The sequence below is a fragment of the Erythrolamprus reginae genome, chromosome 7 (genome assembly GCF_031021105.1).
Source record: "Erythrolamprus reginae isolate rEryReg1 chromosome 7, rEryReg1.hap1, whole genome shotgun sequence".
Lineage (NCBI taxonomy): Eukaryota > Metazoa > Chordata > Lepidosauria > Squamata > Dipsadidae > Erythrolamprus > Erythrolamprus reginae.
In genome coordinates this window covers 40,473,111-40,488,645 of record NC_091956.1, presented here as the reverse complement: position 1 = coordinate 40,488,645, position 15,535 = coordinate 40,473,111, and the positions used below count along the sequence as shown (strand labels likewise).

Genomic DNA, 15,535 nt, shown 5'->3' with positions numbered 1-15,535 from the left:
TTCTCAGATGCTATTTAGAACGCTGAAATTTAAAATGATATTTAAATAATCTATTATGGATTAATATTTGACTATAAATAGTAAAAGTACATACTTAATTTTTAAGGGGCAATTAGTTGTGAGGAAAGTAGGGTTAAAGAAAAATGAATGATGGTAATGAAAATATGGAAGTGACAGAAGCATTGCAGCTTGGAATTAAGAAGCAAGAGAAATAATAATTATATGACAAGGATAGTCACAGTGGTAAATACAATTTGAGAAATTGGAACAAATTGGAATAATTTGGTGGGGCTCCCAGAAGGCAAAACTAGGCTTTAATGGAGGCAGCATTAGGAGAAAACACATACCTGAAATACATTATTTGGCTTGGTACAATATCAATTTAGACTATAGAATTACAAATATAGAAATAACACCATTAATTATAATGTTTCAAATTGTTTAAACCTTGGAAGAAAACATTAGTTATATCAATAAGACTTGAAATGTGATGTAAAGCAAAATACTGACATGATGGATTGATTTGAAATGTATATACATTGATATATTTAAAAGTATGTGTGTACTTAATTGTGGAGAAAAATAAAAAACAACAAAAAAAGAAATTGGGGAAATATTATTATACCTATTTCTATCCAGTAATAGCTAAATGTAAAGATTAGATTTTGAAAGATGGCGACACTATGTATGTTTTAATGATATTGTTATTGTTATTTGAAGAGCGGACTAAAATGCTGATCAACTAAATAATGAAAACCTATATTTTAGCATAAATATGTATAATAACTTTACTATTACATAAGATGATTTAAGTAACAAATATTATTAATACTACCATTACAGGGGTGGGTTCAGTTGCATTTTGCTACTGGTCCGCATGCGCGCACCCGCATGCGTCCCACTGCACAATTTCACTTTCCCACATGTTCAGGACCACATTACAAGCCGAAATACAGTTGAGGAGTTTCTCAGCTGTGCTTTGGATGAAGAATAAAGGTTGGCATTAAGACGAGTGCAGGCAGGAGGGCTGCTGGGAAATGCCAGAAAAAAACCCTGAAAATTGCATCATCAGTGGGTTCCTACTGGTGCATCCAAATGAATGATACCTAGATGCCTCACTGTTCATGTATTGATTTTGATGTATATTAAAAAAAAACCCTTAAACTAAAACCTGGAACCCAAGTATGTTGGATCTTTTCCCATTATACCCCTGATTAACCCAATCACAATAAAACTTTAACTCAAGCACATCCATAACCCAAATCACTCAAGCACATCCATCTAATTTTCCATGTGAGGTGGACTGGGTGATGTATCTGCTCCATCCCCTCTGGCTGGGGCAGGAGATGGTAGCTGCTTGGCTCATCTAGCAGCCCAGACCATGTGGCTTCCCCTGCATCTCTGCCTCTGCCACTGCCACAGGCAGAGACAAGGTGACACAGAGGATGGGGTGGCTGCTGCCAGACACCATCAGCTTGTCTACTTGCAGTTGGAGAGCAGGTTGTTACTTGGCCATCTCCTTAGCCCCCTCATGGATCTTGCCCATTGCCCAGGTATGGAGCATTCTCCTCATGCACCTGATGTATCTTGGCATTACTGTGGGTTGCTGCCAGCAGCTTGTGCAGGTCCATTATGTCACTGCTGTTGCCACCTGAAGCACCAGGCCGAAGCACCTGGTGGTGAATGTGAAGTGGCCAACTACAAAGGCTGAGGAGAAGTGATAAGAATGCCCAAGCCCAGTAGGCAAAAGGCAGCCATCATGAGCAGGAAAGCCAGATGCCCATCAGCGCCATGGCTGCCCAGACCCAGTAGAGATGGGGAGAGGCACACAATCCTAGCTGGGTCAGGGTGGCCATAATGCTGATGAGGATCTGGCTTTCCCCACTCACAGTGGGTCTTTTGCCTACTGGACCTGGGCTGAAGTGCATTAAGGGCGTGAGGGGAATAAGTTCCATGTGCAGGCCAAGGGCAAGACCTGTAAGGGGGCAGAGATGACCAGCAGTGACCTGGCCTCCAACCACAAGCCAAAATTGACAGTGGGACAGAATAGGTGTGGTCCAAAGATCCACATCATGTGCCTCCCCCACTTCTGCCTGGTGCTTGGACAGTCAGCCTGGTGGTGGCAGCAAGCTCTGAAGTCACAGTGTGTGCCAGCTGAGGAGCTGGTAGACTGCAATTACAGATGGAAAGGATCACCTCCGCACACAAAGGGCCGTGAACGTGTGTGTTTGGACAATTTCCGGCTGTAGCTATCTTGCCTTACTTAAACCCGTGGGATGAGCCTCTTGCCCATTGCCCACCCATCAGAGATCCCTGAATTCCCTCCCGCTTGGCCCCCAAAAGCACCATCCACGCAAGGAATGTCAAGCTGGCCATGCCCAATCAGCCATGACCACCTTGCTCGTGCCCCTTTCCCCCTTCCCCAGCCTCAAGAGGACAACACAATGTTAATGCAGCCCTCAATGAAATTGAGTTTGATAACCCTGTTGTATACTGTATTTATTAGTTATCAATCATATAAAAAAATGTCTAAGGAGATTCTCAGTCATCCAGTCATGGGTGTCCCATCCATGACCTGGATCAGCGTTTCCCAACCGGTGTGCCGCGGCACACTGGTGTGCCACGAGACATGGCCAGGTGTGCCGCCAAGCTTCAGCTGGGCGGGGCGCTGCCGGTACTTCCGTCCTGGGGCTCCCGCTCGCAGCTGTCTCCTGCTCGATGCCGTGGTTTTCGGCGCTCTCCTGCTGGGCCCCAAAGAAGGAAGGCAGGAAGGAGAGCTCCATTCTTCGCACCTTTTTCCCGCCTTCCTTCTTTGGGGCCCAGCAGGAGAGCGCCGAAAACTGCGGCATCGAGCAGGAGGCGGGGGACAGCTGCGAGCGGGAGCCCCAGGACGGAAGTACCGGCAGTGCCCCGCCCAGCTGGAGCTCCTCTTTCGTCGACGGCAAGTGTCCGATGGGAGCGAGGGGGGGGGTGGCCGCAGCGGCCGCAGGCAGTCAGGGGAGATGGCGGCGGCGAGAGGGATCGCTCTCTCTCTCTCTCTCAGCTGACTGCAAGTGGGAGCCCTGACGGTGGCGGTTGGACGTTCTGCTGGACGTCGTACATGCTGGCGCTGCGTGCCTGGCATATACGGTGTCCAGCACCATGTCCAGCTGCCGCCATCAGGGCTCCCGCTTGCAGTCAGCTGAGAGAGAGAGAGAAAGAGAGACATATAAGAGGCAGAGAGAGAGAGAAAGAGAGACATAGCAAGAGAGGCAGAGAAAGCGACAGAGCAAGAAAGAGAGACAGCAAGAGAGGCAGAGAAAGAGAGATAGAGAAAGAGAGAGAAAAAGAGAGACATAGCAAGAGAGGCAGAGAGAGAGAAAAAGAAAGAGAGACATAGCAAGAGAAAAAGAGAGACTTAGCAAGAGAGGCACAGAGAGAGAGAGAAAGAGAAAGAAAGAGAGACATAGCAAGAGAGACAGAGAGAGAAAGAGAGATAGCAAGAGAGGCAAAGAGAAAGAAAGAGACATATAGCAAGACAGTGAAAGAGAGAGAGAGCAAGAGAGAGAGAAAAAAGCAAGAAAGAGATAGCAAGAGACAGAGAGAGAGAGCAAGGGAGAGAGAAAGACATAGAGGAAGGGAAGGAGGGAGAGAGAAAGAGAGCAAAAAAGAGAGGAAGAAAGAAAGAGGGATGGAGAGAGAGAATGAAGGGAAGGAAGGAAAAGAGAGAAAGAGGGAGAAATAGAGCGAAAGGGAGGAAGAGAGAGGGGTTTTTTGTCCAAACTTTTCTTTAGCCCGCCCCCCCCCCCCCTTTCAGTGTTCCCCAGGATTTTGAAAATACGAATAATGTGCCGCGGCTCAAAAAAGGTTGGGAAACACTGACCTGGATGACACAGAATTTCCATAGATATTTAGCAGTGCATTGGGACATATAAACAAATGTTAAACAAGTAGTAGCTAGCAACCTTATGCTAACTTATGATAATGGTGCTGAAAAATAACTTTTACAATCATTTATGACCTTTTCAGGTCCCTCAGTCAATGTCCTATGCTTGACCTGTAGGATTTTATTTTTCGCTTGCAGAGTAGATTGATAGGAAAGAAATGGATTGCAAGAAAGTAAGCTGTTTGCTCTTCAACATATTGAAAACAATGTGACTGCATCCAGGGTTCAGAGCTACGGACTGTGATGTGTTACATAAACAGCTTGCAGAACCCACTTGAAATCTTTTTCTCGCCAATCTCTCTATTTTGCAAAAGGGGAGGGAGAAAAAAAGCAAGATATTTTGTAGGGAATTTCTCTTTTGCCTTCCCCTGGAAGGACTGAAAATTTCAAGAGAGCAAACTCTTCTACGTATCAGGAGCAATGTGATTGTGCTGGAGTAGGAAAGACCCAGGCAAATGGAAGATTGTCTGGAAAAAACACTTACCGTATATACTCGAGTATAAGTTGAGATTTTCAGCACAAAAATGTGCTGAAAAATCCAACCTCGACTTATACTAGAGTCACTGACTTTCACTAACCTGAAAACTGCCTTGCATCATTTTCCAAAGCTCCACAGTTCCGATCTGAAAGGCAGGGAGGAAGGAAACCTCATGGCTCGGGCAACATGAGGTTTTTTTTCTTTCTGCTGTTGCTATAGTCCAGCTGGCAACACCCCTCAGCTGCCTGATTGGCAGCAGGCTGAACCAATCACAGTTCCTCCTCTACACAGAAAGGAGGCACTGAGAGAGCTGCCTGATTGGCAGCAGGCTGAACCAATCACAGTTCCTCCTCTACACAGAAAGGAGGCACTGAGAGAGCTGTCTGATTGGCAGCAGGCTGAACCAATCACAGCTCTTCCTCTACAGGAAGCACTGGGGGAAGGGGTGGGAGGGTTGAAGAGACTTTCAGAATGAAGGAACCATGGCTTTCTCTTCTGATCAAACCAGCAACAATATTTTACAAGTAAATAAAATGTACAAGTAAACTGTAAGTTACCCATTTAAATTTGATTAATTTCTAATAACCGGAGAAGTTATTTTGTAAGAAAATGTTGCTTCAAGTGGGGATAACTCTGTGTAATTAAACTTTTTCTTCCAACTATACTTATCATACCCAAGAGGATTGTTAATGCTGACTAGTTTAAAACAATACAAAGGTTAGGATAATATAATAGTATGAATTTTGTCATTAACCATTTGTTCTATGAAATATGTTTTAAATGGAAAATCTGAATATTTATCATATGGAAGTTTGATTTAAGAATATATGAAATCCCAATTATTAGCTTTGGAGAATAGGTTGACTCTCTTCTTTGTGGCAAACCCTGAGATATTGGAAGGATGCTATCATGTCTCCCCTGGTCCTGGTAAACTTTTTGTGTAGTGTGTCTGTGGCTCTGAGCCCCAGGTTGCAATCCCCAGCTCAGTTGCATGGTTTACAATGTATACAAGACAGCAACCAGGTGTTATGTATCTGCAGCCAATCTGATTGGGTAAAACCTTCCCTGCAGCCATTGGCTGTTGTTGGGGAAGCCCTGTTTGGGTGGGCATAATACAGTTATATGATTGGTGTTTCTGTCAGCAAAGTTCCTATATAAATAGCTGTCAAGTTAGTTGCAGCTGAGTTCTGCCGACCGATTTCAATAAACCAGTTCTCACTATTGCCTGTTTCCGAAGGGGCCTTCTTCCGACTTATCACTGGCGACCAGGATTTAACGTTCCTACGCGTCCTCTTCCTATTTCTTCCTCTGCAACTGTTATTTTAGCAAGTTAAAATGTCCACACAATTGACTTTTGCCCCCTTTGACCCTCAAGGGGAGACCTGGGACTCGTATGTTGCCCATTTTGAATGTTTTTTAATCTCAAATGGGTACACAGAAATCTCGGGTGATAGGAAAAGGTCTTATTTTCTGGGGTTCTGTGGGCCTGAAATGTTTGAAACTGCGAGGGCCATTTTTGCTCCCACCTTGCAAGACCATTATGCCCCACCACCATCCCGTTGCGCCTGCCGCTATAAGTTTTTTCACCGTGGCCAGAACGAAGGCGAGTCAATAAATGAATTTGTCGCGGCTTTGCGCCGCGCTGCCCTTTACTGCGAGTTTAATGATTTGGAGGATTACCTCCTCGATCGCCTGGTTTTCGGGGTGCGAGATGGCTGTCTCAAGCGCCGCCTACTAGCCATCCAAGACCTCACATTTAAGTCGGCTTTGGCCGAAGCACGGGCGTTTGAGTTATCCACCCAGTCCTTGGCAGCTATGGATTCTCCTGTTAACGCCACAGCGTCTACTCCCAGCCCAGAAATTACCCGCCTCCCTCAGGAATTGGAACGGGCTCTAACTTTGGAAGATGAGGTCTGCCGTGTCTCTCCTACCCACACTAAGGAGCCTGCTGGGGGTTGGTCTCGTCCTCCACCCACTCCGTGCCGCGGCTGGGACCATTTCCGCGCAAGCTGTCCCTTTAAAGACATCATCTGCCGTCGTTGTGGAAACCGGGGCCACCTTGCCCGGGTATGCAGATTTCGGCGTCAACCTCCGTCATCCTCTGCGGCGTCCTCTACGTTGTATGCATCATCTTCATCGTTTTCATCACGTGACTGGACTTTGTCGTCCCCACGTTGGCCGCCCCGTGATGGTGCTCCTCGCCGTTTTGACTGCAATGCCATATACCGGACCTACGAGCCCGCTGCGACTGTCATCCGCCAAACTTCGACTTCCTGCACAGAAAAGATTGAACTTGCTGTTGTTTTAGGTGCTGCTTCTTGCTTGATGCAGGTGGACACGGGGTCAGCCCACTCACTGGTTTCGTGGAGTACACTGAAGCGCTGTTTTCCTCATTTGTCCAAGTGCGACCTATTTGCCTGTCCTATGAAACTTCGAGACTATCAGGGGACAGTAATTCCTGTCGTTGGTCAGGGGCGTTTCCCAGTTCATTACAAAGTTTTCTCTGGAAAATTGCCTCTTATAGTGGTAGATGGGCCATTCACGAGTCTACTGGGACTGGACTGGTTTACTTCTCTAGGCCTTTCGGTCTCGGGCGTTAACTTGGTCGGGGATGGTGGGTCGTTTTCTAAATTGGCTAACCAGTTCCCTGAGGTATTTGATGGTAAGTTGGGTTGCTACAAGGGCTCCCCTGTCACATTTAGCCTAGACCCATCTATTCCGCCCATTCGTCTCAAACCCCGGCGGGTTCCCCTAGCCCTGCGGCCAAAAGTGGATGCTGAACTAGATCATTTAATAGCCCAGGGTGTACTGGAGCTCCTTGGGAGACACCCATTGTCACAGCAATCAAGGTAGATGGTGGGATTCGCATTTGTGGGGATTACAAATGTTCGATTAACCGAGCCTTAGCACACCATGCGTACCCGGTTCCGGTGGTTCAACACCTATTGCATTTGCTGGGTGACGGCATCATTTTTGCAAAGTTAGACCTATCCCAGGCCTATCAGCAGTTGCCTGTGGATCCCCAAACCGCAAATGCCCAAGCCATCACCACACACAGGGGGGTTTTCAGATGCCACCACTTACAATTTGGGGTGTCTACAGCCCCGGGAATTTTTCAGTGCCCTACTTTGACGACGTGTTGGTCTCTGTCCGCTCTGAAGTGGAGCTGCTTACAAGAGTTAAGTTGGTATTGTCCAAATTCCAGGAGGCTGGGTTAAAGATTAAGGCTGATAAGTGTAAGTTTGGAGTTCCACAGGTTGAGTTCTTGGGGTTCATTGTTCATGCCGTCGGGATTCACCCCACCCCAGAGAAGACGGCTGCCATTCAAATGCTCCCTCACCCCAGTCTAAGGCGGAGTTACAGGCCTTCCTAGGCCTTTTCAATTTTTATTCTGTGTTTATTCCACACAAAGCGTCTTTGGCTGAACCCCTCCACCGCCTCCTGGATAAGAATACCAGATGGTTTTGGGGGCCCCGAGAGGCGGATGCGTTTAGGGCTGTTAAAGGTGCGCTAATGTCAACAGCTGTTTTGGCTCAATACTCACCTCATCTTCCACTTATCCTTACCTGTGACACCTCCCCATTCGGCGTTGGTGCAGTGTTAAGCCATAAACTGCCCAATGGGTCGGAGGTACCCATCTGCAGCCAATCTGATTGGGTAAAACCTTCCCTGCAGCCATTGGCTGTTGTTGGGGAAGCCCTGTTTGGGCGGGCATAATACAGTTATATGATTGGTGTTTCTGTCAGCAAAGTTCCTGTATAAATAGCTGTCAACTTAGTTGCAGCTGAGTTCTGCCGACCGATTTCAATAAACCAGTTCTCACTATTGCCTGTTTCCGAAGGGGCCTTCTTCCGACTTATCACCAGGTACTCAAGCATTGAGCTGAGACAGGAGCTCCCATGGTTATTGTTCAGATAAAATGAAGAAAGATCCATACAGAAATCATCTTGAGTTCCTGAAAAAAAGCAGAATACAAATCTAACATTTTAAAGCATAAAACCTAATTTCCCAGGCTCGTCCTCCTTTTTTTTCATTATTATGACAGTTATTGACTTTGAAACTGCATTAATTAATGGAATAAATTCCATTATAAATAGTTATATTAGTAGCTCTTTCCTTTGTTAATTAAGTACAATAACATTATTTTTAAACAAAATTACTAATATGTGTTTAATTTTGTAATGTTATATTTATAATTGATCACTGATTGCTAAATGTTTAATTATGGCCAAATCTAGAGCTTCTCATTTAAAATAAATTTTTAAAAAATCATACACTACATCACTTCATGTAAGGTATATTTATCTTCATCATTTGTGATCCCTGAAGTTGTAGGTGCTCCATTATTGGAGATTTTTAAGTATAGACCTGCAAGGTCTCTTCCAATCCTATGATTCTGTAATTCTCCCTTTGCAATGAAGTTAATTCCTCCAGTACCAGTTAAAATAACTTTGATTTTGAATTTGCTGAAACTACATCATTTAAAGAGCATACCCAGTGGCTTTTTTTTCTACTGCTTTAATACGTGTTATACTGCTTTAAATCATATTTTTCCTCAAATATATGTGTGTTTGCTATCTCCTGTCCTTCAATCTTTTCTAGACAATCTCAAAAATCTTGTGTTTGATAATGTCTATTTTTTAAAAAGGAACAGGGAGGGGGGAATGGAAAGGAAGAATAACAATGCATTTATCATTGCTTAATGCCTTTCCTCCAATTCAAAAAAAGAATAATAGTCAATATTTAGGATAATATAGTTGTACAGTATTTGCCAATCCCATCTCATTGTTTAATCCTGCTTTCAGTTCGGGTCATATGTGACCCGAAACGAAGTTTGAGACCATGTAAATAATTTTCCTAGCATATCTGAAACTTGAAATTACATGACCTTGCGTCATTTGAGGGGTTCTTTCTATGAGTATTTTTTGGGGGGGTTGCTTAGTTTTTGCTGGGCAAAAAAACTTGCACTTGTTCTGTTCCCGGGTCTATTTGACCCAGACTAAAAAAGTATTGATTTTAGCTCCTGGAAGTGTTTTTTTGAATACCTTTTGCATTGGCATTCTAATTTGAACATTCCTGATCATAAACAAATGAAAAATAAAATGAAAAAATTAATGCTTTTTTCTTTATTTTGTTCAGAAAAGCCCCCCCACAGCCGTGTGCAATTCTTTCACTTTATATAGAGATTAGGCTGCAAGTTCCAAATTTTTTGAATACCTTTGGCACTGGTATACTAATTTGAACATTCCTAATCATAAAAAAATTAAAAATGAAATGAAAAAATTAATGCTTATTTATTTATTTTGCTCAGAAAAGGGCCTCCCCCACCCGGCTGTGTGCAATTATGTTCACTTTATATATAGATTAGGCTGCAAATTCCAAATTTTTTGAATACCTTTGGCATTGGTATAATAATGTGAACATTCCTGATCATAAACAAATGAAAAATGAAATGAAAAAATTAATACTTATTTCTTTATTTTGCTCAGAAAAGCCCCCCCCCCCCGGTTCTGTGCAATTATGTTCACTTTATATATAGATTAGGCTGCAAGTCCCGAACAGATGTCGTCTGGTGGGGCCTAGGGGAAGAGCCTTCTCTGTGGCAGCCCCAGCCCTCTGGAATCAGCTCCCTCCAGAGATTTGCACCACCCTCACCCTCCTCGCCTTTTGCCAGAGTCTTAAGACTCACTTACGTCGCCAGGTATGGGGCAATTGGATCATGCCCCCCCCCCCACTACCAAATGTAATGTGTGATTTTGACTGAGTTGATTGACTGTTTTTAATATAGTGGGATCTTAGCCTATAGTTTTAATTAATTAGATTTGTGTACACATTGTTTTATATTGTACCCTGTGAGCTGCCCCAAGTATTCAGAGAAGGGTGCCATATAAGTCTAATAAATAAGAATAAAATAAGAATAATTATTATCGCGCAGCACTTTGGGGCTTGGTCATTGTCCAATACACCGCACAGAGCTGTTGTGTGGCTTGAGCACATTTAGCTTTCCCTTGTCAGCAATTGCATCCGAGACATTTGAATTTCCGAATGCATCAGACTGCAGGGAATGAATTCCAGAGGCTGCGCAAAGCTCTCTTTGGGATACCTGGCAGATACCTCCCTGTCTCAAAGGGAAGGTCTTCAATTGCCAAACTTTCGGCGCAACTTTTTTATGCACATGTCTCCTGCTCTTTTAATTTCAAGTCTCCCTGCCGCTGCTTCGGGTGTGGGATGCAAAGCTGGACAGCGGAGCACAGAGAAAGCTGGGCCATCCCTCAACCAACATGAAGCCCGCGTCAAGGCGAGGGCGGAGAGGCAAGGCATTTTTCTGGCAGCACGAAATTGCGCCCCCCTACCATGACCAAGTGTGCCCGACCCTCTTCGGAGGAGAGGGAGTGAAGTTCTCGCTTGGCAGGGGAGGGGGGTGGCTCTACCCCGTGCCCGTGCGCGCGCCCGCCTGGCGATCTCTCCATTTTTCCATCTCCTTCTCTGCCTCTTTCCCGGCATCTTTAGGCTCGGTCCTCGCAGGGGCTCACGTGTGGCCTGGAAGTGACCCTCTTCCCCCGCCGCCACTTTCCAATGCAGGTAGAGAGCTTGCATCCCAGCGGCCGGCCCCACCTTGCCTGCCTCTCCAGCGGCAGCGGCGCTTCCCAGCCAGTCGCATACCCCGCCTCCCTTCCTCCCCGCCCGCCTGTCTCCCTGCTTGCTCCCGCCTTGCGTCGCTTACTTTGCAGGGCGCACAGCCCCCAGCCCATGTGCTCGCCCGGTGCTCCCCTGCTGCGCGCTTCGTCTCCAGCCCCGGTCAGCAGGCGCGATGTCCAGCGCGTCGCACGACCCCTTCTACTCCTCGCCCTTCGGCCCCTTCTACCGACGCCATACGGCCTACATGGTGCAGCCTGAGTACCGAATCTACGAGATGAACAAGCGGCTACAGGCTCGTTCCGAGGTGAGTGCACGCAGCCTGACCAGCCGCTGCGCTTCGGACTGGCTCACCTCCTGTCTTTGGCCCGGTACACCGCAATTCCGCGCCGCCTGGAAGACCGGGAGATGGGCGGGGGGCGCATCTCTCGACCAGCTCCGTCGTCGTCGCAAGATTTCAGCAGCGGGATTGTGGGTGTTCAGTTGCTTGTCTGTGACCGCCCCCGCGCCCGCCAACTTCCTGCCAGGGGTTGCGGCGGGGAAGCGAATATACCCCCATAAAGGGGTGGCCACCCCACTCCCCCATTTTTGTTTTGGAGGATCTGATGGGCCGGTGTATCTTTCCCTCGAGGTTCGCCAAACACGGTTCTCTCTGCTGGTCCCAGAGCAGAAACGGGTGTCCTGGTTTTTAGCTGAAGTTTCTCTTGCGCGCAGGACAAGGAAAGCAGTTACTTCAGGACCGGACTAGTCCTTTGTGGAATTCAATAGCTCAATAGCTTTTCCCCTTGGAAGTTGAAGTTACATTTTTGGGGTTGAGGAATGGCTGCCTTGCAAAAGGCGACCGGGGGTTTGGTTAGGTTAGCGAAGGCGTGCTAGGAACTCACTCTGAGTTATAGAACCAGAGGCTGCCTTGCGGGGTATGGGGATCAAGATGTGACCTTTTCTGGCTGGTGTCTAAGGAGAATGGCTTAGATTTCCGGACACTAAACTGAGTTTGTGGGTTTGCTTCTTTCCAAAGTCGTTGTGCTTTCTGTTTAGAATTGGGGGGCTGGTTAACGTTGAAAGGAAGTTGCGATCCCCATGGCTTACAATCGCAAATGTTTCTGGAAAATGTTATTTCGAGGTTTCTCAGATTTATACAGCTCCCAAACCTATAGAGTGTGCTCTGATAGGTAGTCATTTCATTTTCGTTTTGGAGAATCCTACTTTCCTGGAATATTTTATAATAAGGGAAGGCACTGAAGCCTGGCACTGATTCTCCTTCCACTAGTTTAAACTTGCAACTTAAATTTTGTGATTTGTGGCAATCCAGCTTGAATTTGGCAACTGATATTTTCCATGATTACAAAATGTTTCGTTTGGAGATCGCTTTCTTTTTACACTAAAATAAGTTTTGGAAATTATTGGTTGAATTGACAAAATTGTAGTCAATTGAATTTGTTGCCTGCTTACCTATCGCTTCATCTGGTGTGCCTGGTTCTTAGGAATAGGAAGGACAATGCTAAAATATTCTCTGAGTTTTGCAGACTTGTTTAAAACTTTCAAAACTACCTATTAGTGAATTTTAGGTCCACCACTAGTTCTGCTCTTGTACACATTCCAGTAAAGAGGGAAACTAAAGTGCCATTAGTATGTCATCTGCATAAGGAATGGATCTTCACCACAAAAAATTATGAGATGTAGGAACTTGAGTTCACTGCTTTATTATATATAAATGAGTTTATTTACAGTCTGTCACAGGATTTCTTATTATAATCAGTTGTTAAAGGTGTGATTAAAATTGAACGTTTGTCATTAACATTCTACATTTGGCAGTAAGTCTTCATAATTACATGCAGCGTCTATGTTTCAGCAATTAGGGTGACTTCTAAACATGTCAATTGATATTAATCAATGGCATCCAAAGATCAGGATTGGTCACATATTTTCTGACTGACTAATGTTATTAATAGGCACAAGAAAGCCTTTGACATTCATTTTGCCACACATGATGGTATTTGTTAATCTGAAAAGTCCTGATTTTTGAGAACTTTCTAAAGAAAAGTTTGTCAAACTCAGTTGTTGTTTCAGACAAGTTTGCAATTTTGGATGACATGAGATATTTCTATTAAACATGAATATGTGTATACTTTTATTATAAATATTGTCATGCAGCATCTTAACTTTTGTGAACTTGTCAATGATCTTAAGTACAGTACTATCATTTCAGCAATTATTTGAAAAAAAGTTTTTTTATTTTTTAACACATACAGACATGCATTTTCTCTGAACAAAATATTGATTGGATCAAAGATTTTATACAGCTTATAGTATCCCCAAACACAATTTTATATACTTTGATTTTTGCCATAATATTCTTTGTCTATTTTTAAAATTCTATTTACCTCCTACTTCTTTTCTAATGTTTAAATAGTATCACCATTTGCCCTTACCCCAACTTTCTTATTTTCTTTTCTAATTAAAACCCTTTAAAAAAAGTCCTTTCCATTTTAATTCCTAATTTATTATTTATTATAATAAAATAACATTCCATTTACTTTTCAATACCTTTTTCAATTAACTTCCAATTAACAAGACAGACACAGACTTCAGGGGATAATCAGAACTGCAGAAAAAACAATTACTGCCAACCTTATGCTGCATGAGTCAAAAAAAAAGGTCCATGAAAATATTTACGGACTCCTCACATCCTGGATATAAATTGTTTCAATTCTTACCCTCAAAATGTCAGTATTGAGCATTGCACACCAAGACAACTTTTTATGCCGGGCTTCACGTTACAAGCCCCCAATTAAATCCAAAGTAGAAATTCAAACACACACGTTTGTAAAATAAACAAAGTTGGTTTATCAAAAGGACAATACTATCCAAAATGCACCTTTAATCAGCCAAAATGCTCTCCCACACACCACAATCCTTGAATGCTGTGAAAAACATAAAACAAAAGCAAAGCAGATAAAAGGCAGCTGTGAAGACGTCACAGCCACCCCCCTTCAAGAGTCCTCACGCTGAGACTTAACTGTGAATTATTCCACAAAGTCCTTGTAAATCCTGAAGCCATTCACAAAAGTCTTTGTAAATTCTGAAGCAAACCACAAGTCTCTTTCTCTCAAAACTGATAAATTCCCACACTGGAAATTTATCAGCAGCCCCATTAGCCTAATTGCCCCAGCCACAGGTGTTCTCTCTTATTTCCTATAATAGGTGCAGTTGTTCCTTCCTTGACATCAACCTGTGTCTGCAAACGCCTCCTCTTCTGATTCTAATGATGATAATGAATGATGATGATGGTTCACTAATGGGGTAATTAGCTAATGGGCTGCCTGTAATTACCTCCTCCATTGATCCTACTTCACTTCCAGAATCTTCCCCGACACAGGCGCTTCACTGTCGGAAGCTGTTGGCAGTAAAACCGGCCTGTGATAATGTGAGGATTCTCCCACATCAACCCCCATAGTCCTTGGAGCAGGAGCTGGCCCAGAGCCAACCACAACAACTAGACACAAGAACAGGTTATTTTAATTGAATGCCATTACTCTGCTAAACAAATATTTCCCTCACCAGTGTCAAACTATTCACTAAGACTGCATTACTATTACTATTAATTTTTCTCATTGTTTCTATCACTCATCTCTTCCCAAGTTACATGACTGTAACTTGTTGCTTCTATCCTTAAGATTTATATTAATATTGATTGTTTCCTGATTTATTTATTTGAACCCTATGACAATCATTAAGTGTTGGATCTCATGATTCCTGACAAATGTATGTTTTCTTTTATGTAGACTGAGAACATAAGTACTAAAGACAAATTCCTTATATGCCCAATCACATTTGGCCAATAAAGAATTCTATTCTGCTCTGTTCTATTTTATTTATAAACAATATTTATAACCATTTGTTCTACATAATTAATATGAATAGATTTACGTTTTTTTAGAGTATGGTTTCTCCTTATGCAAGATAAATATCATGTAGAAGAAAGATTTTACAATTAATGATTGAATAGCCCCCAATTGTTATTTACTGATCTATTGAGATAGTAATGATTTTAACTTATGAAATATGTTTAAATGGAAAATCTGAATATTTATCATATGGAAGTTTGATTTAAGAATATATGAAATCCCAATTATTAAGAAAATTATAATGATATTGTAATGAAGATTAAGATAACATTCCTTAAGATATTTTAAGAGGTTTTTGGAATTTAAAAAAATAAAGATTTTGGAAGGGGAGGAAAAAAGGTACAAGAAATAAAAACATTTTGGAAGGAAAAGTTACATAATAATAATAACAACAGAGTTGGAAGGGACCTTGGAGGTCTTCTAGTCCAACCCCTTGCCTAGGCAGGGAACTCTGCACTACTTCAGACAAATGGGTATCCAACATCTTAAAAACTTCCAGTGTTGGAGCATTCACAACTTCTGGTGGCAGGCTGTTCCACAGATTCATTGTTCTAACTGTCAGGAATTTTCTCCTTAGTTCTAAGTTGC

At 43.5% G+C, this 15,535-nt stretch overlaps 1 protein-coding gene and 1 long non-coding RNA gene across 6 annotated transcripts in view; one reads left to right on the top strand and one right to left on the bottom strand.

Annotated features, from left to right (window-relative positions):
* The window catches only part of LOC139170333 (uncharacterized), a 108,800-nt gene extending 97,320 nt beyond the window's left edge, over positions 1-11,480 (bottom strand). The window contains exons 1-2 of one of the 2 annotated variants that reach the window (XR_011559593.1): positions 11,394-11,480; positions 8,227-8,358 (exon numbers count right to left, since the gene is read on the bottom strand). This is a non-coding gene — a long non-coding RNA (uncharacterized lncRNA). Of the gene's footprint in view, positions 1-8,226; positions 8,359-11,127; positions 11,360-11,393 lie in introns of those variants that run through there. The other variant, XR_011559594.1, reaches the window with a different exon arrangement.
* The window catches only part of LDB2 (LIM domain binding 2), a 266,234-nt gene continuing 261,858 nt past the window's right edge, over positions 11,160-15,535 (top strand). For all 4 annotated transcript variants that reach the window (XM_070757375.1, XM_070757373.1, XM_070757374.1 and 1 more), the window contains exon 1: positions 11,160-11,346. In XM_070757375.1, coding sequence (XP_070613476.1) covers positions 11,215-11,346 — 132 coding nt within the window. In that variant the 5' untranslated portion in view covers positions 11,160-11,214. The remainder of the gene's footprint in view (positions 11,347-15,535) is intronic.